This window comes from Amphiura filiformis, chromosome 2 (genome assembly GCF_039555335.1).
Source record: "Amphiura filiformis chromosome 2, Afil_fr2py, whole genome shotgun sequence".
Classification (NCBI taxonomy): Eukaryota; Metazoa; Echinodermata; class Ophiuroidea; order Amphilepidida; family Amphiuridae; genus Amphiura; species Amphiura filiformis.
The window spans coordinates 60,696,857-60,719,508 of NC_092629.1; the positions used below are offsets into that span (position 1 = coordinate 60,696,857).

General features: G+C 35.9%; 1 protein-coding gene across 1 annotated transcript in view; it reads right to left on the reverse strand.

The window, feature by feature from the left end:
• The window catches only part of LOC140146491 (b(0,+)-type amino acid transporter 1-like), a 43,726-nt gene that overhangs the window by 6,294 nt on the left and 14,780 nt on the right, over positions 1 to 22,652 (reverse strand). The window contains exons 3-12 of the mRNA XM_072168356.1: positions 19,366 to 19,513; positions 18,131 to 18,379; positions 17,467 to 17,592; positions 12,402 to 12,507; positions 8,274 to 8,318; positions 7,294 to 7,417; positions 6,204 to 6,307; positions 4,781 to 4,877; positions 1,277 to 1,426; positions 35 to 203 (exon numbers count right to left, since the gene is read on the reverse strand). Of these exons, the coding sequence (XP_072024457.1) occupies positions 35 to 203; positions 1,277 to 1,426; positions 4,781 to 4,877; positions 6,204 to 6,307; positions 7,294 to 7,417; positions 8,274 to 8,318; positions 12,402 to 12,507; positions 17,467 to 17,592; positions 18,131 to 18,379; positions 19,366 to 19,513 (1,318 nt within the window). The remainder of the gene's footprint in view (positions 1 to 34; positions 204 to 1,276; positions 1,427 to 4,780; positions 4,878 to 6,203; positions 6,308 to 7,293; positions 7,418 to 8,273; positions 8,319 to 12,401; positions 12,508 to 17,466; positions 17,593 to 18,130; positions 18,380 to 19,365; positions 19,514 to 22,652) is intronic.

Sequence of the window (22,652 nt, forward strand, 5' to 3'; positions counted from 1 at the left end):
GTAAACACTATATGACATGATTTGATAAACTTACCCATGCCAGGTAGTTGTAATTTGAAGTACACAAACGGGAAATAAAAGATTAAACCGGCACAAATAAAGATAAATGCGTATAGAATTTCCAGCTGTGGGTCATCGACGATTGGTGCGATGATAAAATAGGCTGAAGCTACCAACATAAATACAGGGATGAAAAGGTTGACCTGAAAAGATAACAAAACATTGGGCTATTCCAGTTATAATCCATACACCCCTAATGGAAGACATGACCTTGATTTCACACACAGGAGGTATAGATTTCAAATGGAGTTACCCATTCAGGTAACCCCCATTTGAAATTCATACCCCCTGTGTGGAAGATTAAGGTCATCTGTTCCTTCGGGGGTATATGAATTTCAACTGGAATAGCACATTACGTCACCTCTGACTCGAACAAAATGTGCATTTTTACATCCCAACTTGAGTTCTCACTGAGGTTTTATATATATCTGGGACTGAGCTGACCGCATAAACAGGTTGTTATAGACCAAGTGGTCCATTTCACAAAGCCTTACGATCGATCTTATGATTGATTAACCACACGTAATCCCCTCTGAAAAGGTGCTGGCTACGTCCAATATACCAAATGTTCGAACGCACGGTGTTCCCATTTTGATACACAAAGAAAACCAACATCAATACATGCACATGCCTCTCAATATTAAAGCAAAAAAATTGCGCTTCACCCCGATGAAAGTATGCCTACAGTATCTGTATAACGTGCAGGTCCCGATCTACTTTTTGGGGGGGGGGGGGGGGCACAGGGCTAGACCAAAATTTGGAGGCCCCCAAACTCATCGTGAGGAAGGATTGAGGAAGTGGCCTTATGGTTTATGTAAGATCGACAGTGACGGCGGAAGCATTATAAGTGCTGCAATCAATCATAGTTGAATCATTGTTGAATAAAAAAGTTGGAAAAAGTTACCAAAAAAATACAATTTTGTATCCAGAAGGGGCAGATTTGTAACTTGTGTTCAATTTATCTATTAAAGATCTAAAAATATATTGGTTTTATACATTATTTCTATATCTTGAATAGATTCTGAAGTGAACACAAGTTAAAAATCTGCCCTTTTGGAATTCAAAATTGTAATTTTGGTAACTTTATCTAATAAAAAAATCAACCACGAATGATTGTAAAACTTGGCTTTTGGTCCAGGGACTCTCTAAATCGGTGAAAAAATAGAAATCGTAAGAAAAAAAATGAAACTATTATGGTAGCTTTGAGTAGTTTTACCTTGATAGGTCGTTTCCAATCTGGATGCCTCCATCGTAGTAGAAGTAATCCTGCTATAGCCAAACCATAAAACATCCAAGCAGCAAAACTAAAATAATTGATAAGCTCATCTATACTTCCTGGTATAACCAAGATCAATGCAACTCCACCCTTTAGATTAAGAAGATTTTATTTTCAAAAGTTAAAAATATAGTCAGTTTGTTTGGCAGCACTATAAATCGACAAGCCAAACATAATTGACACATTAACCCATTATGAAAGTTATTTCACGTGAGATGGGAGATACCGGTGAGAGATCCACCTTCCATGCATTTGGTTATCGGTAAGTTCGTTGTTTGTAATTATTATAATCAGCAGATCAGTCAGGACTATATTTCAGGCCTATATTTGTTATCTTTATATTTTTTTTATCCTCAAATATCAGAATTTCGCATGTGAGATCATTATAGTTAACCCATATTAATGAATGTGAAGGATATGGATATTAACATATTATAATGGTTTAATTAAAGATATTGTAAGAGTTAAAATTCCGAAGGAGTATTTATTGTAAAAGCTGGAGACAGTTATAACTCTATGCCGTTCTGTACATGTTCAATGATTTTTACTGTGGAATTTCAGTTATAAAATGCTCTCAAAGAAGAGCATTATTGCAACCAGATATTGATTTGTATTGCATTATTGCAACCAGATATTGATTTGTAGTGCATTATTGCAACCAGATATTGATTTGTATTGCATTATTGCAACCAGATATTGATTTGTAGTGCATTATTGCAACCAGATATTGATTTATAGTGCATTATTGCAACCAGATATTGATTTGTATTGCATTATTGCAACCAGAAATTGATTTGTAGTGCATTATTGCAACCAGATATTGATTTGTATTGCATTGCAACCAGATATTGATTTGTAGTGCATTATTGCAACCAGATATTGATTAGTATTGCATTATTGCAACCAGATATTGATTTGTAGTGCATTATTGCAACCAGATATTGATTTGTAGTGCATTATTGCAACCAGATATTGATTTGTAGTGCATTATTGCAACCAGATATTGATTTGTAGTGCATTATTGCAACCAGATATTGATTTGTAGTGCATTATTGCAACCAGATATTGATTTGTATTGCATTATTGCAACCAGATATTGATTTATAGTGCATTATTGCAACCAGATATTGATTTGTAGTGCATTATTGCAACACAGATATTGATTTGTATTGCATTATTGCAACCAGATATTGATTTGTAGTGCATTATTGCAACACAGATATTGATTTGTATTGCATTATTGCAACACAGATATTGATTTGTAGTGGATTATTGCAACCAGATATTGATTTGTAGTGCATTATTGCAACCAGATATTGATTTTTAGTGCATTATTGCAACCAGATATTGATTTGTAGTGCATTATTGCAACCAGATATTGATTTGTAGTGCATTATTGCAACCAGATATTGATTTGTATTGCATTATTGCAACCAGATATTGATTTGTATTGCATTATTGCAACCAGATATTGATTTGTAGTGCATTATTGCAACCAGATATTGATTTGTAGTGCATTATTGCAACACAGATATTGATTTGTATTGCATTATTGCAACCAGATATTGATTTGTAGTGCATTATTGCAACACAGATATTGATTTGTATTGCATTATTGCAACACAGATATTGATTTGTAGTGGATTATTGCAACCAGATATTGATTTGTAGTGCATTATTGCAACCAGATATTGATTTGTAGTGGATTATTGCAACACAGATATTGATTTGTAGTGCATTATTGCAACACAGATATTGATTTGTAGTGCATTATTGCAACACAGATATTGATTTGTATTGCATTATTGCAACCAGATATTGATTTGTAGTGCATTATTGCAACCAGATATTGATTTGTAGTGCATTATTGCAACACAGATATTGATTTGTAGTGCATTATTGCAACCAGATATTGATTTGTAGTGCATTATTGCAACACAGATATTGATTTGTATTGCATTATTGCAACCAGATATTGATTTGTAGTGCATTATTGCAACACAGATATTGATTTGTATTGCATTATTGCAACACATATATTGATTTGTAGTGCATTATTGCAACCAGATATTGATTTGTAGTGCATTATTGCAACCAGATATTGATTTGTAGTGCATTATTGCAACACAGATATTGATTTGTAGTGCATTATTGCAACACAGATATTGATTTGTATTGCATTATTGCAACACAGATATTGATTTGTAGTGCATTATTGCAACCAGATATTGATTTGTAGTGCATTATTGCAACCAGATATTGATTTGTATTGCATTATTGCAACACAGATATTGATTTGTATTGCATTATTGCAACCAGATATTGATTTGTAGTGCATTATTGCAACCAGATATTGATTTGTAGTGCATTATTGCAACCAGATATTGATTTGTAGTGCATTATTGCAACATTATTGATTTGTAGTGCATTATTGCAACCAGATATTGATTTGTAGTGCATTATTGCAACCAGATATTGATTTGTAGTGCATTATTGCAACACAGATATTGATTTGTATTGCATTATTGCAACACAGATATTGATTTGTAGTGCATTATTGCAACCAGATGTTGATTTGTAGTGCATTATTGCAACCAGATATTGATTTGTAGTGTATTATTGCAACACAGATATTGATTTGTATTGCATTATTGCAACACAGATATTGATTTGTAGTGCATTATTGCAACCAGATATTGATTTGTAGTGCATTATTGCAACCAGATATTGATTTGTAGTGCATTATTGCAACCAGATATTGATTTGTATTGCATTATTGCAACACAGATATTGTTTTGTAGTGCATTATTACAACCAGATATTGATTTGTAGTGCATTATTGCAACCAGATATTGATTTGTAGTGCATTATTGCAACCAGATATTGAATTGTAGTGCATTATTGCAACCAGATATTGATTTGTAGTGCATTATTGCAACCAGATATTGATTTGTAGTGCATTATTGCAACCAGATATTGATTTGTAGTGCATTATTGCAACCAGATATTGATTTGTAGTGCATTATTGTAACCATATATTGATTTGTAGTGCATTGTGCAGTGGACTTTGCCGGATATTTACTTCAAAAGAGTCGTCTCGGACTTAAAGAGCGAAGCAGAGTAACATGAGAGAAGCTGATAAGTACGTACATGTAGACTAATTGTATTACTGACTGTTCTGTATATACTTATATATAAAAGCATAAATAAATAATTCGGTTGAATACAGACCATTGTGTTAATTGTGCATCATTGAGTGAACTTGGGTAAACATGGTAAAAGTAGTTTCCGGTCTTTGGTCTTGATAGACCGTAACACTACGCGTTCTACAACATGTAAAACGATCAAGCAAAATGAGGGCAACGTTAATTGTCAAAGGTAAATTTAATAATTGTTATTGCATTATGAATAAGAACTTTTAAGCAGGTGATGAAAATGACTTACCAGCCAAAGCATTGACGGAATAGGTGTTTGGTATTTGACATTCGCCATTGCCAATATAGAGACCATGTGACCCTCACGTGCTGCAACGTATGGTAATCTGATAACATGGAGACAAAGACACGTCTTAAAATATTTCCCAATATTATTTCTAACATTCGTACCGACCGTGCGGAAACAAGCTTGGGTCCTAATAGGACCATGCTTAAATAAAATGCTCAAGGATAAATCATGCTAGGAAAAAAGACACAAATACAAAGGAAAAGTAGACCACAAATCAAGTGAACAATTTTAAAATGAAAGGAAATAAACTCACGACGAAGGCGACTCTCCCTTTCCAAAGTATTGTATCTTGTGAAATGATTAAAAACGTCTGTGAAAAGAATATCTTAACCCCTGGAAAGAGGAATCCTGGAAACAAATGTTGGCACACTTTGCCTGTCTTTTGTGGTATATTTCTGCCCACTCCCCCAATTCAATGAACAAAGCCATGTTGTCAACAGTTTCGTGAGATCCTCCAACATTGAAAGTTGGGGAGTGGAAAGGGTGAGATACAAGGGGAGAGTTTGTGCTTCATATAACATAAAAAATTGCATCCATGTTTCACTCACCTCTCTATTTTGATAGGACATATATTTCATTTATTTAGTACAAGTGTGCAAACTATTTTTCCCGGATTGTAGTCCCATATCAAAAAATGAGACCTTTGCGGATAACTTCCCGATAGTCACCGGGTAGACACCGGCAAATTTCACATGCAAATTAGATAGGTAGCGGGTGACTACCCGATAATTTTTTGGAAACCATAGTGGATACCTTTCAGGTAATAGGTACCGGATGACTACCCGATGACTTTTTGGGGGAACTAGCGGGTAACTACCCGATGACTTTTTTCTGGACTAACGGATAACTACCCGATAACTTTTCGGGGACCCAGCGGATAACTTTTTGCGACGATATACCTGGTGACCTCTTTGGAGACTTCCCGTTGACCTTTTGGGGGAATGCAGAAATACAAATTCAATAGTATGCACAAATTTATTAGGCAATTTAACTTATTATTTGAATTGTAGTTTTTGGAGAAATACATATATGACCATATACCCACCCACAATGCATTCTTAAGATGCTTTAGGCTATTTTCAAGGTCAAATTAAAAGCGAATAATCACCGGGTAAGTTCTGCAAAGAATCTAATTTTCTGGGAAGCTTCTGGGAAACTCATTTGAAATATTTTGAGTTTTTGGGAGGCTTCCGGATGTCTACCCGAAAACTTCTGGATAATTTAATTAGGTATCCGCAAGGTATCCGCTAGCGGGCACTTTCGGATAACTCTGGAAAAGGTACCCGAAAGGTTTCTGATGACCACCGAATGGTCATCGGGTGGTCACCGGGAACCTTTTCTTTTTGCTATGGGGTCTCCTCACCTTCCAGATGTGTATACTACGCCCATGGCAGCTCCAAATGTGGAGAATACAACAGACATGGGAATTATCCACGCGAAAGAGCCAAGCGTTCTATCAGCAACGGTCTGGAATCGCAATGAACAAAAACGATATTTAAAATAAATTTTCTCATTTCCGTCATCTTATTCTAATCTAAATTCTACCGTTTGTCAGCATATAGTATCCCTTCTTTTCTTTTGTCATGTTTATTGAAATACTCTCTAAATATGTGTCTTTTGGTCAGGTATACCGGTAATATCAATTTTGATTTTGATTGATACTATTAGTAATTTAATATTATTTTATACACGGTTAATTTTTTCTTACATCCTGGTAGGTAATATGAGAACTTACACAATGTATTAGCTCTGAAATTTCCCATAGAATGCAATTTGAGACAAAATATTATTTAAAAAGATACGTAAGCCACATGCATTGTAAATAAAATATTATGTAGAAATGATATTCACAAGATACAACGAATGGTGAATTGAAGCACTATCGATATCATGAACAACACTGATTGTGCAAGGTTTCTGATCCCTTCAGCATATTTGTCCCAGCCTCGCATCGTTGGTTGAATGCAGGAAGGTAAGTATTGCAGGCTAATAAAACAAAACAAACCCGTCTACCTTCTTGCATCTGTCGAAATTGGCAGAATGTTGGATTTCAATAGATTAGATGAGCACCAAAACATTGCACCCATTCTTGTGCATAAGGCGCCGATTCTTACGAGTTAAACATTAGTCATGTGCCTTGCGATTAAGTTTGAGACTACTTCTATTTGCTGCATGTACACTGATATCAATCATTTCGAATCATATATAATTCATCACTGGATAACGACACATCCATCAACCTATTATTAGCAGCCGAAAGGTACCGGACTTGCCATTGAAAAGTGCACGAAGACCACCCACTACGCAAGCTGTTAGGGGTCACTATCCAGATATACTGCATACTCCTATTCATAATGGCAGCCTCCTGCAGTGGTGTCTGTCACGAATTTATCAATTCTAATTTATGAATATAGTGTATCACGACAGTTTTTGAAAATAATAGGCCTACTTACGACAGCAACTGCATTTGACATAAGTAGTTCTTCAGGCGAGAGAATGGCAAAATAGGATATGTTGGTTAGTAGATAGATCAGCGTCACCACAGGCAAACCAAGGGCGATAGCTCGAGGTAGGTTTCTTGAGTGATAAAAAGAATAAAAACATCATCAATTAATACGTAATAATAAATTAAGTGAATCCAAAGAAATCTGAAGTGAACGTGTTAACAAACTGAACTTATGAAAACAGTATATTTACAGTTAAACAGTTACAGTTAAACATTTACAAACATTTACAAGTACAGTTTAAATTTACAAATCCAATTTAAGATTCTAAGCGAATAAAGACTGAAATAATGAAGCTCTGATTCTAAATTTTGCTTTTATGTTGGCAACAAATTCAGCAGAAAAGTTGAAATTGCAAGGAATAAAAGAATTGTTTGTAGCTTTCGCAGCATGCATCAATCGTCTCATACACGGACGACATCAATGTAAAACAACAAAACGCCCATAGCCCCCGTGTATGTTGAGCCTTGAATTTGAGGTCGAAAGCAGAGTTCTTGGACAAAAATATATTGCGCCCATTTTAATTCATCTCATTACACCTCTTTCAATACTTCCCATTATGCATTTTCCCAGAGTGTTACTTTCGCTAATGCCATAATCGTACTCAGAGTTCTAATGTCGGTGGTTACTTAGGGACGCACCTTTAGATTCTCAGGGGGGCATGGGAGTTTGGGTCGGGCTGATTTTTTTTCGCCGCATTCAGCGATTTTTTTTTTCAATTTTAATGTATACCTTTATACAGAATTGGGTGGGGCAAGTTGTTTTTTTATCCGACAAGTGGGCGAAGTTTTTTTTTTTCAAATAACTCCCATGCTCCCCCCCCCTGGAAATCAAATGGTGCGCCACTTATTTGGGCTGAACGTGAGCGGGAATATAATTCACTCTGGAAGAAGCACTGAGGGAAGTATGTAAAAAAAATCAAACCTTACTTCATAGGGTTTTGCAATTCTTCTGTTACGTAATTCAGTTGGTTCCTGTATTATCATTAAATAAAACAATAAAGCGTATAATAGCTGTATATGATGTTAAAACTCTTAAAGAATATAAACAAGACTTAATAAGTGACGGAGTCTGACAATTTCTTCACTTTGTTTCCAAAAGCTTCTTCACAATTTTCTTATAAAGAGTTTCGTGTTATACATTAATAAAAATTACTTCATGGGGCTCCGAATGGAAGCTTTCATGTGATGTGCTGAAATGTAACCGTTTGGATACAATTTTCTTCTTTAAAACAATTGTAACATTAGCACAGTAATTAAAAAAGATTAGGAAATGTAAAGCAGTGGGAGAGTGTAATAGGCAATATACCGTAAAACCCCGTCTACAAGCATAGAGTGTTTTTAATGAAAGCTATAAATGAATGCGAAACAGCCGTAAATATGCCAATACAATACATTGGTCTTACAATATAGTACTTGTTTGTATATGGTGATTTATTTGCACAAGCTCAATAATCATAATTTTGTCGATGGATGGAATAATATAGCTTTCATCAAAAGCACTCTATATGTGCTTGTATACGAGGTTTTACGGTATTGTCTCAAATGGTCACATGTCGTTGGTCGCCAGCCATGATTGAAACTTTTTACTTAATATATTTAAAGCTACGTTTGGGAACTTTATAATGCAATAGAAAATATTAAAGCGAGTCTGGTGTGTCTGAATGCAGTTTTCCTTTTGCGGTATTTACTTGCTCACACATCACGGAAAATCCGCAATATGATAGGGCTATTGATACTCGTTTAAGACTTACGTGTATTTATGTGTCATATGGATACGGGGTCAACCTTTTAGGTTGTCTTTTCCCTGGGATTTTTTGGTTTATTGATGGGTGGGGTTTTCGGCAAAGGCAAATGCGCCCAATTTACCCATTTTTTTTCCAAAAGGCCTTATTGGGTGCTTTCGGACATGACATTTAGGCCTATAGATAAAGTAGTAAGTATAGGTCTACAGAAAGTCAGCTTTGCATAATCCTTTGGTCAAATCATATCTTGTATCATGCCATTTTTTTAAACAGTAAGTCCGCGATTATGTTGCTGCAATATTGCTGCATAGACAGTATAATAGAATAATGTTCATCACTTTGTTTCACTAATATTCGTCAAATATTATTCACGGTTCATTTGACGTTGAATCAATTATTGTTAATTGAAAGGGCAATACAAACCAACACGTAGTTTGTTTGGATTCCAGCCAATCATTTTTCTCTAAATGCTGGCAGATAACTAATTTAAATATAAATTGATTTTGTCCCGGATAATAGAAAGTGCACTAACATCGAAAATGACACAATGTGTACAGCTGTCTTTATCGTTATTCTAAGCATACGATGAAATTATTCTGTTAAAGTTAAAATATTTTCAATTAATTTTGTAAGAGCTTTACATAAAATAAGCTTTACATAATATAATATAAAATTTTCTTTAATGTATTTATTTTTTTCATATGGGCCTGGTCTATATACACACTCTCATTACCATGCTAATATTGATATACTGTATTTTTTTATAATGCAAAATTGACGATCAGGAAGGAAACATCAGTGCTGGAATAATAGGCCACGTGTCACATGGGAAAACGCGGTAAATCGCACATTATTTTTGCTAACTTTGTCGCCATTTTGTGGATTTTTAAGGTATCTTAGCAAATTTTTTGGCGATTTTCGGCGATTTTAGCCGATTGGTCAAAATTTGAAACAATTTTGTAAAATATATCTCAGTTTGCTGCGGTTGACAGGGATGCAAATTGGGCGGGAGCGGGGAGCACCGCTCCTAGGAAATGAGAGTCAAAATTGAGGAAATAATGCCATGGGAAGAAAAAAGAAAGAGAGGAAAAAGGAGGGAGAGAGAAGAAAAGAAAAGAAGGGGAGAGGAAGGGGGAAAAGAGGAAAGAAAAAGAAGAGGAGTGAGGTACAAGATAATAGGGGAGAGCTGTGAGGCAGTGAAGGTACTGAATGGAAGAGAATGGTTGTGCCAAATTTGGAGGATTCACATTATTGTTCAAGAAATAAGAGCAAAAAAGAGGAAGGTGTTTGTGTTAGAATATGGAAATGGGATATGTGAAAATTTACAATTATTCACCATAGGAGGTATTCAATGTAATTTAACAGGGCAAGAAGAAGTTGGATGAAGGCAGGTGGAAACAGGGCACATATCTGAGGTAATTTACAGAGAGGCGGTAATCATACACTGTTAGAAATAATCTGTAAAATTACCGTCGTTTGACTGGCAGTCTGGACGCCAGTCGCGTACCGTAATGTTAAAAAACAGCTACCGTTAAAAGTAGAATACTGTGAAAATACCATCCTTTGACTGGCAGTCTGGACGCCAGTAGCGTACCGTAATGTTAAAAAACAGCTACCGTTAAAAGTAGAATACTGTGATATATCTGAGGAAATTTATAGAGAGGCAGCAATGAGGATTTTATGGGAATAAAAGTCATGAAGGAATTCAGTGTACTAATTATGCCACTGAGAAGAGGACAAACTGGAAAATATTGAGGAAATTTAAAAAGAAGAACAATAAAGCACTGAACAAGTTGTGCTCCCTCTGACAAAAATGAAAGAGGAAATGGTGGGTGGGTAAAGGAAAATAGTAGGGGAAAGGAGCCTCTGTTCCACCAAAATTGACCCCAAACTAGTGTAAAATACCAATTTTTTTGCGCGCTACGCGCACACATTACATCCTCGTAAAGCTTTTTTTTGAAGCTCGAAGACTTAGCATAGAGTCGCTCTAAAAATACACGCTATGTTAACATTCTCATCCTTTGAAGTGCAGAATAAAGCTATCTTATGCATGGTATGATTGAGGAAATCTTGAGCCTAAAAATCTTGCTCCTGAGGAAGAAATCACAATTTGCACCCCTGGTGGTTGATCAAAATTTAGCACAATTTAGCATCATTTTGAGCAATTTACTGTGATTTCCTGCCGATTTCGCAGATTTTAAGCTTTGACCAAAATTTGAAACAATTTTGTAGAATTTACCTCAACTTGCTGTGATATATCAAAATTTAACGCGATTCATATTATAGTGATCGCAATTTAGCATAATTTCCCGCAATTTCCCGCAATTTCCAGCAATTGTCGATTTTGGGCGATTTATCGTGTTTTCCCATGTGACATGGGGCCTAATAATGTGAAATGAGTATATATTAGCACATTATGCGGAAATACATTTTTAGATTGTCTGATTTCAGCTGGATTTGGTGAATCGGTGGTAACTGGCAATACCTTAAAACCGAAGTGCAACCAAATGCAAAATATTCAAAAGCAGAGAACAGTACTCATTAAATGAGTGAATGTTCTTAGTCGTCTACTACTTCTAAACATAGTTTTGGACATAAATCGAATACTGGAACTTACTTTGTGCAATTTTGCTACGTTGCATCTGAAACCATCCGACTTAATCAGGCAACTAACCCGTTGATACCTAGCCGTCTATCACGTGACTAGCCCAGCAGGTCAGTTGCCTGATGAAGTCGGGTGGTTCCAGACGCAATGTAGAAAACTTGCAAAAAGTAAGTTCCAGTATTTGCTTTATTTCCAACACAACAGTACTCGATCATATCACATATTCTTTAGTCCCATTAAACACAAATGGTTTTAAAATGTCATGAATGTTGGTAAGCAATAACTGTTAACAAAATGTAATTTTAACCATTATTATACAAAACATTTCCAATTACATTAGGTGTGAAAGTCTTGGGGTATTGCAACATTTGAGAATGTTTCAAAAATGTTTTTAACCTCTAGATAACGCGACATTTATATGCTTTCTGGCTATCAAACGTTATACGTGTGTCAATTTTAAAATATTACTGAAATATTGTCATAAATGTTGACATGTTACCATGGTTATTGTAAAGTAATTTCTACAAATTATTTGCAAGAACATTTGTCAACATTTGAATAACAAAATCCAATCGTCTTGGGCAACATTTAAAAATATTATTATTAAACAGTTTCATATAACGAGTCGGCCTGCCGTGTGTCGCCCCACCCCATGCACTGAAGGGCTGCACCCATGTAGGCTGTAATGTTTTGTAGTGTTCAACTTACCAGCCGTCGTACGCCCATAGTCCCTGGTAAAATGCTATAGCATAACCAAAACCATTAGTAGTAGAGCCTACAAACGAAGTCTTTGGATCGATGTGTTGTGTGTTGCCTGTGACATTAAGAAACAGCATTTATATCAGTAAAAACCAACTTGTTTTACTGAAAACTTTTTTAAAATTCAAATTTGGCTCTTTTTATTGGCAGATAATATACATGCATGTTTTTATTTTTTTATTTTTTTTCAGGTAAATAAAGTTGCATGAGGTTATAGGGCGCAAAAATGTATTTCATTAGCAAATAGTCTTAAAACCTGCGGACTTAAGTTTTCCTCCACCCGGCTATAATTTTTCAATTTTTTTTCTTGAAATCATTTCTTAATATTCTGCGGACTCAATTTCTTTTCAATTTAAGTTTTCCTTCACCCGTCTATAATTTTTCTTCTTTTTTTTCTTGAAATCATTTTTTAATTGGTGAAATTTTCTTTAGTAAAATTTAGCACCGAACTGTGTAGTAATTTTGGAAGTGCGAAGACAAGAAACAGTCCTAGCAAGTTCATCATCTGTCAATCTTTGTCATAGGCTTAGCATCGAACTACTGTATAAAACAGTTAACGTCAAGCATAATGGTGTCCAAAGTGATTGCTTTTGACAAGTCATATCATAATCATTATTTTGCGGTCTTTTATTCAAATTTGCTCTTCCTTCCTGTTTAAGGCGAGAGGGGAGGCAGGAGTCATATTTTTCCAGGAGACTTCCAAGATTAGCAATTTCTTTAAACTGAGTCAGGTGCGCCTATATATGTGACGTGTCATGTCAAAAGGAGACACTTTTGGGCAGGTTATCAATTTTGAGGTTTTTACATATCTTAGATATAGAGATATTTTGCTCCATAATGCCGTTTTCCCCAATGAAATCAGACATTCCTAAGAGAAGATATTGAGTTCGTAAGTTATGGTATTATAAAATGGGAAATTGAGATATCGGCCTTTAAAAATATTATTGACAGTGTCGAGAGTAGGAATTACCTTGAAAAATGTCTCAAAAAGTACAAGATGCCAGTTATATTCCGGTCTGAAACTATCAGACAATAATTTAAACATTATTAACATCACAAATTCGCAACAAACCAAAATTGTGAAAAAAAAATCACCCCAGGCAGATTTTTGGCTTTTTCTCCATTTACGATCCTGCCCAAAAGTGTCTCCTTTTGACATGACACGTCACATATAATCAAATATTTCCATATGTATTTCGGTTCTTGTGCTATTTCAAGACTTGGGATCTTCTTTGTAGAACCCTACCTTCTTTGTAGAACCCTATACCACTCCTCTTGTGTGTCAGTTTCAGTTATTTTTTTCTCAATATTTCAGTGCCGTTATTTAGGTCTTGCTCAACTCCGACCCGCCTTAAATGTCGATTACTTTGATATTTTCTACTTGTCATTGGTGTACAAGGTTACGGATAAGGCTTTAAAAAAGTTCATTTCGATTTGGGGAGCAATTTTACCGCCTTTCGTGTTTTGATTTGAAAAATAAAAAAAAAAAAGACATTTACAAGCAAAAGATTTTTCTCATACATTTTGTTTACAATATGAAATCACAAAAGATGTCCTACTTTCACATCTAACCTACTCTGCATTGATTTGACAATAATTAAAAGTGATTTGTTCCCGTAGGTCTACATCCTGACTCTTAAAATTGAATTTCGCATTTAGGTTTCCAGGTCACTTACATTATACATGAAACGTTTTTTTTGTTTGTTTTTTTTTTTTGCCTAACGGTGTCTGGGGTCGTCTGGTGTTTGTATACTACAATCTTTTACGATATCTGTCATTTTATTATTATTCTCTGCCAAAAATGATTAAATAATCTTAATAGGCCTAATACATTGCAGGACGATTTCTGTCCAAGCCGAAATAATGCGTTAAAATGAAAGCAACCCACTGACTATTTGAACACGGGGTTCTATGGGGGATGTACGGTAGACTCTAAAATAAAAAATATTAAAAATTACCCACTGTTAAGTAAAAAAAGCAACAGAGCAACAAAATGAGTCAAACGGAACTCAAAATTGATTAAATTTTTACTCAATTTGAGTACATTCAATTATCATTGAATTCAATGACCCCTTTTATTCAAGAGCTTACTACACCCAGTGCCATTATAATTCATGGATGTTACATGTACCCTCTTATTTTTTTAGTATGGCTGGAAAATTATGACTTCAGCATAGCTTCATCTCCGGAATCACCTTGTGGTACACCATTCCGTTTAAAAGGGAATTTTATTCAGTTATGCTGCACCTTGGCTGGCCCAACAGGGCGAGGCTACAGGACTGACATATAATTTGAACTGAATTCTTTTTCAAACCCATAGCATCCTTAAAGCGCCATAATGTACGATCTTTTAAAATGAATTTAGTAATTTTTTTTCAAACCTGTTGTTTTTAGCATATTTACAACATTTATACATGTGCCAACTTAGGCCTACACATATTTGCATTTAGCCAAATTACTTGGATTTTTAGGACAACTGAGCAAGTTTCAATTAAAGTTATAATAAGTCATAATTATGGCTTTACCCCCCCCCCCCCCCATCGAACACCACAGTTACGCGGCTATATGATCTCTTTCATTTTAACTCATTGGTTGGGATTAAAATCAGTAGCGTAGCCAGCGGGGGGGGGGGGACAAAAAAAGGAAAAAAAAAGTGCCCCTCTGACAAAAAATGAAAGAGAAAATCAGGAGGGCAAAGGAAAAGAAAAAGGGCAAGAAGCCCCTTTTCTAACAAAATTCAGGGCCAAAATAGTGTAAAATACAAAAAATTTTCCGCGCCACGCGCGCACATTGTACCAATAATGCCCTTTTTTTAGCCGGATAATGGGAGAAAATAGTGTAAAATACCATTGTTTTTTCTCGCTACGCGCGCACATCATCCCAATAAGGCCCCTTTTCGGGAAGCTCGAAGACATACAGTCTCTATGTATTGTATGATGCAACTGCAATTTTTTTCGTCTGTGCCCCCAAAATTTTATTTTGCCCCCCGTGACCAAAAAAGCTGGCTACGCTCCTGATTAAAATGACCAGAAAAAAATGTATTGACAGTTGTTACTAATAATATTTTTCATATTTGGCAAAGAATTTAATATTTGACCTAATCGTAGGCCTCCAGTAAGGTTTTATGACCCCATATTTTTGAAGAAAAAAATACTGCATCCACCGATACACCCCTAAAGCCGCACTCCGGTTCGGGTGCACTCTTATCCCAATCCTAGCACGTATATTATATAAGTTTAAGCTGACCTGTGTAGTATGACGAGTCAATTAATGAGTGTAGGCCTACAACAAGTTTAACAGGGGTAACGAACTTTGCCGTTGAAGATGAGTTGGTTAAGATTCTATAGTTGAGTGTATTTCCGGGAAATAGGCCTATAATTATGTAGACAGCTTTCTATTGTTTCTGAGTTGCCGAACCCCAGTGTGCACTTTATGCCCTTAGTGGTAAGCCATTGAAATTATATCAAATTTTCAAATCACATTATGACAGGCACAGTTGGAATACATTACTAATTTGGTAAAACGATATTTGAAATTAGCTTTAAGAATGGAAAAAGGGCACAACCTAATGACAAACTCGGCTTGCAACCAATGTGAGACAATTTTGGTAGAATCGGATGCATCAGTTCCCTGCTAATTTTGCTTTTAGCTTGAGTATCAAAAGTCGTCAGTTGATACTACTCATGAACCCATCCGCTCTGATTTCTTAAATAAAAATGCTATTATTAACCATCATGACTACTAGTAGGCTTAGAAATTACATTTTACTTCATATCCCCGTGTTTCAAAATTCTTCTGTTTTTAAAATTTAAAATCCACAATTTCAAATACATGGTAAATTGTCACTGTTGTCGTAATTTCTACCAAATCATAAACCTATTTCCATTGTTTCCCAATTGAATAGACTTAAAGACCTACTTGTGATGAACTTCCTGTGGGTCTTTGGATCATTTCCATAACAAAACAATAAACATTATTCATGTTCTTTCCAGGGTTCTTCCTGAAACTTATATACTCATGGGAACAATTGAAAATACTGACAATCTTCCCGTAAACAAATAAATCCTTACAATGAACATGTTATTTGTCGATACATTATCCAGATAGATTGTGCAATGAAATTCAAACAAGAACTGTCTTTAAAAAAAAGACAACGCCATAGATGAAGATATAATAAATAATTGAATAAATTAATAATTATTATAAAAAAAATAACTCGATCTATTTATTTTTAACAGGTCAAAATATAATACATTGTTCAATACTATACATGTATAAATTATGCCCGTAACATAGGCCCTAAAACTAATTGTCCCATTTATAGGCCGGGATTTATAGCCCAGAATCAAAACCGTAGCCAATCCAAATAAAAAGGTCCACTTTCTTTTCTGTAAAAAAACTGTTGAAAACCAGCCCTTTTAAATGAAAAATGCACAAAAGGTCCTTATCCTTTTACGTAAATCGGTCCTTTTGTGAAAGAAACATTTACATAAGTCCACAGTTCTTATATGTACTAGTCTCTTTTCCAGCCGGTCTGTGACCCTTCATCACTAAACATGATAATGATGCAAAATTAGCACAGACTGGATGGGACCGATACTATAAATGTCCGGTACATTCCCGACGCGACTGGTGCCCGGATCCCCGCGGACTGGTGTTTATAATTTCCAGTCAATTTGTAACCGCACAGAATCTACACCCAAAGCAGGCGGCGGATGACATGATCGAGCCGGCAACTTGTGAAACCGCCCGGCCGTATGGCATTTTCCAATATAGTCGGTTAGTTTTGTGGGGTTCATTATCGAACCCCAGCGGTTTTAGCTTGTATTTATATTATTTATTAACATAGGCCTATTTGTTTGTGATATTTTAAGCGTTTTAAAATTTCAAAATAATCCCATTCAATTACACGGTTGACGATGGAAATTTACTGAATTTAGAGAATGCAATGCGGCCACCACCTGACCCAAAGTACATATCGCTCCCACTACATTATAAACACGTGTATACGCACCTTTGCAAAGTTCTACCATGCCGACGATAATGATGATGATGAGTGCAAGAAGTTTGGCCACGGTGAAGAAATTTATACAGAATGATGATATCCTAGCACTGAGACAGTTAATAAACACGACAAGAACTAAACAAGGAAAGAAGAAAAATGCAATTTATAGTATTTTTTAATTAAAGGCATGGTATTAAAAGCTAAGCATTCATTGTGCACAATTTAAGTTTTTTATTAGGGTTGTTGCAATACAAAACAAAACAACAAACAACCTCAGAATGTATTAATACACAACCCCTATAGCTAAGGTACAAGACGGCAGTAAATGACCTCTGATGACCCTGCAACGACCTTATAAATGTGTGCCACTTGTTGCTGATCATTTCCACAAAGTTTGCGTTTTAGTGTCTTTACGAATGACAAACAGCGCGGGTCGCACCCCATCGTTGATGTAAAATCAAAAATTGTGACAAGTGTTTTAGCAAATTATCCAAATTAATGACTAAATTTATATCATAAGTGTCATCATGCCATGTTTAACTTGTAGCCTATAGTCTGTATACCTTTCTCGAGTCAGTAATTTAGATATTGTTTTTTAATGTTTCTCTTTACTGACTCGAGAGGAAGGTCTACAAATTATAGCACCTTATAAGGTGCTATAAATTCAACTCACATATGCCGCAGGCTGCAAAAAGTTTTATCGCCAATTGGGGCGGCTCACATTCCGTGCCCTCAAAGAAGGGTTGTAAGGCATACTCAGCACTAGCAAGCATAATAATGGCCAATGACGATGTCTTCAATACAATATTCGCTGCCCAGGAGAACAGGAACGCAGCGACGTCACCGTATGCTACGTGAAGGTAAGCATACTCGCCTCCGGAACGGGGAATCATGGTGCCGAGTTCAGCAAAACAGAGTGCACCTGTTAAAAAAGGGAAATCATGATGTACGATGTTGACAAATTGTCCATAAAGTTACGATATAATTATATCAAAGTATATATTTTGTTTATGAACAAATTCAGCAATATTCGTTTTTGAGGTATTCGAATTAAGAATAAGTGTTTATAGGCCCTACCGTATTTGTCATTATAATTAATTAAAGATATAAAAGAACGCCTCAATTGACATTATTGAATTTTGCTACTTTTTTACATGTTTTTAGAGGGACGTACATGAAGGCCTACATGGTTTGCCCAAGAACTGATAATTAAACATTAAATGTCAATTTGATAAATGGCTCGAGTCATCTGTAATATATATAACCGCTGAAGTAAATCCTTTTGTAAGACTCCAGTAGTCTTTAATTATTTTCGCCATCTACCCTGGTCTACTATAAAGCAATAAACATGGTAGGCCTATATCTACTTCACGTTGCGCATGCATGGTTTTTGTAATTTGCGAAAATTGGGAAAGTTCAAATAATCAGAAGAGTGTACACAAGTGTAGGTTCATGTCTACCGATCCCCGGGTGTCCCTCTATAACACTTAAAAAAGAAGTAATATATTAACGCTGTGAGCAAAACCTTTTGAACACTAATTAGCATCTTTATTAACACATAATCTCGTTAAAATTTTAACATTTAACACTTTCAATAACACTAATTTTAACAAGGCGTGTTACACGAATGTGTTCACATGTTAAAATGTTTGCATTCCCGTTCAACTTAAAATATTTCCTTTAAAAAGTTCAGCACTTTATATAGTGAAGATGTGTTACCAAATATTTTGTTTAAATAATAAAAATGTTTCAAAAATGTCACAGTTGTTCTAATAGTGCTAGTATATTAACACTTGTTTATGGAGTGAAGAAATGCATCGGGTGTGGCATTTAATACACAAAACCAACAGATTATTGCATCTCCTCCTAAAGACGTAGTAGTCCCGTGGTTTATATTATTGTTCTTACCACACATGCCGACAACACCGCAGAGAGCCCAGATGACGAGGCTCATACCAACACTTTCTGTTTTTGCTAGGACTCCTTTTGGTGAGATGAAGATCCCACTACCAATCATACAACCCACTATGATTGCCGTACCACTGAGAAGGCCCAGCTACAGAGGAAATCATAAATAGATGAAAACAATTACACAACGCTACATTACTGACAATGCATCAGCATAAGGCAAAAAAAAGTTGTTTGCTTGTCCTCGTCCGACCGACCGTCTCGGTAGTACCGACCGTAGAACTTTTTTTAAATTTTTTTTTTTACAATTTTCTCGAAAACGTCATGAAATTTCGTTAAAAAAAACTGACGATTTAAAAGAAATGTTGTAAAAACATTTCCTGCATGTTTCTCCTGTCCAGTCGTACCCGGATGAGGGTTTCAATATTTTGTATTATCATTTTCAGCGTCTACACAAAAGTAAAACACTTTTGAACTTAAAAATGCAGTATTTTAAGTCTGCCAGACACGTACATGACAAATAAAGTAGGGTTTACCTTGAATTTAACTTTGGTGGAAATTCTGTGGTCGGTGAGTGTTTTACATAGTACTTCACATTATACTTTTGGTACATGAAAAAAAAAAGATATAAGAAAAAGAAACTTTTCCTGACCGACCCAACATCTGAAAGTGATCTATATGACAAGCACACAATTTATTTTTTTTGCCTAATGGGAAACTGCACAAATAAAGAAATCGCATTTTTACTAGAATTGGATGGATTTACTTAGATGGCTGAAGTAGCTCCTCTTAGATTTGGATAAAATTGTAGCCGTGTCCATTGAAATTAGACCAACCAGAAATTTAACTCCCGCAGTAAATGATAGGATCATGGATACATATTCCCTTGCTTCTTTGTGGATTTCCCGGTCCAGCTAAGCTGACCACAATGTTTACTCCCTCATCAATCATCCGTATGATATGAAGACCGGCCGTTACGGATATCATTGAACCATCGCTATGTCTAAGGGACGCACCATTAGATTCTCAGGGGAGGTAGGAAGTTTTTGAAAAAAAAACTTCACCCACTACATGAGGAAAAAAACGGCGAAAAAAAATTTCTTTGCCCGACCCCAACTCTTATTGGTCTATCTAAATTGTTCATCGCTCCCGCCCCGACTGGATTATAAGGCAGCGCGTAAATCCAGATCTACCAAAAAAACGTTGACAACGTAAAGAAAGCAGCAAGTTTAAAAAGCCCCCACCTCGGCTCACTTTTTGAAACTTGGTCCCATTTTGAATATCAACAGCAAATCGGTGTTTTTAGCATCATTGCCATTAACATGCCTACTTGTTATTCGTTTAATTCAATCATTGATCATGAACTTTATTATTATAAAACAAAACATATATAGGATATTGGCCAAGAACAACATAATAACCTTTCTGATCGTTCCAGAATACTAACAACTTTTAAGTAATATATCGCATCGGCACATTAAAGATTCATAACACTTCTGGAAATGTTTCAAGTTGATAATTATGACAAAGTTTAAATCAGTATCTTTTACAAATGGGACCAAGTTTCAAAAAGTGAGCCGAGGTGGGGCTTTTTAAACTTGCTGCTTTCTTTACGTTGTCAACGTTTTTTTGGTAGATTTCCTTTCTTTTTATGAATGAAGCCGAGTAGCTCCAAGCTTGAAAAGTCATCCGGTTACGAAGACGAATAAAGCGAAAAATAGAAGTTTGAATAATATTATCCTTGATTTATGACAATAAAAAATACGAGTATATGAAGCTATACCTATAACTAAAATGTACGTGGTTCTTTGTAGCACTGGGGCAATCTAGTTGGATATCCAAATTTCGCCGTTTGTGGTTCTTTGTAGCCCTGCAGGCAATCTAGTTGGATATCTCTATTGAGCGGCGGTTGTTGGCGGTCTTTCGCGGTTCGTGGCCTTCCTTTATTCTTCAAGCCCTGTCCTCTATCAGGGCTAATTTATTGTTTAAGCATGTTGGATATCCATATTTCGCGATGTGTGGTTCTTTGTAGCCCTGCGGGGCAATATAGTTGGATATCTCTATTGAGGTGGTTGTTGGAGGTCTTTCGCGGTTCGTGGTTATAATTTTCCTTATCCTTCAAGCCTTGCCCTCTATCGAAGGCTAATTTATAGTTAAAACTTGTTGGACATCCATATTTCGCGGTGTGTGGTTCTTTATAGCCCTGCGGGGCAATCTAGTTGGATATTTCTATTGAGCGGCAGTTGTTGGCAGTTTTTCGCGGTTTGTGGTTTTAATTTGTAGGATATCCATATTTCAAGATTTGTGGTTCCTGAGTCCTGCGGGGCAATCTAGCTAGATATCCAAATTTCGCGGTTTGTGGTTCTTTGTAGCCCTGCGGGGCAATCTAGTTGGATATCCCTATTGAGCGGCGGTTGTCGGTGGTCTTTTGAGATTTAATTTTCCCTTTAATTTCAGGCCGCCCCCTCCTCTACAGCCTCGAGGATGCTTTTCAATAATTTAAATTATACGGTGTCAACAATTACTATTACTTGGTATGATAACTTATCTTACCATGTTGACTTATATTGTTTGTTAAGGCAACTTTCGCGGTTCGTGGTTATAATTTCCCTAATCCTTCAAGCTTTGCCCTCTATCGAGGGCTAATTTATAGTTAAAACTTGTTGGACATCCATATTTCGCGGTTGATGGTTCTTTATAGCCCTGCGGGCAATCTAGTTGGATATCCAAATTTCACGGTTTGTGGTTCTTTGTAGCCCTGCGGGGCAATATAGTTGAATATTTCTATTAAGCGGCAGTTGTTGGCGGTTTTTCGCGGTTTGTGGTTTTAATTTGCAGGATATCCATATTTCAAGATTTGTGGTTCCTGAGTCCTAATCTAGCTGGATATCCAAATTTCGCGGTTTGTGGTTCTTTGTAGCCCTGCAGGCAATCTAGTTGGATATCCCTATTGAGCGGCGGTTGTCGGCGGTCTTTTGAGATTTAATTTTCCCTTTAATTTCGGGCCGCCCTCCTCTCCATCCGAGGATGCTTTTCAATAATTTAAATTATACGGTGTCAAAATTACTATTCCTTGGTATGATAATTTATCTTACCATGTTGACTTATATTGTTTGTTAAGTCAACTGGACGTGACAAAATATCCTGCTATGTAGACATTAATTTGTTGCTAAATTGACTTGGCATAATAATTTATTTCGCGAAGACGACATCCATTTTTGGTATGTCAGCATGATAATTTATCTTGCCATCTTGACTTGTTTGTTCATTTGTCTTGGCGAGATATT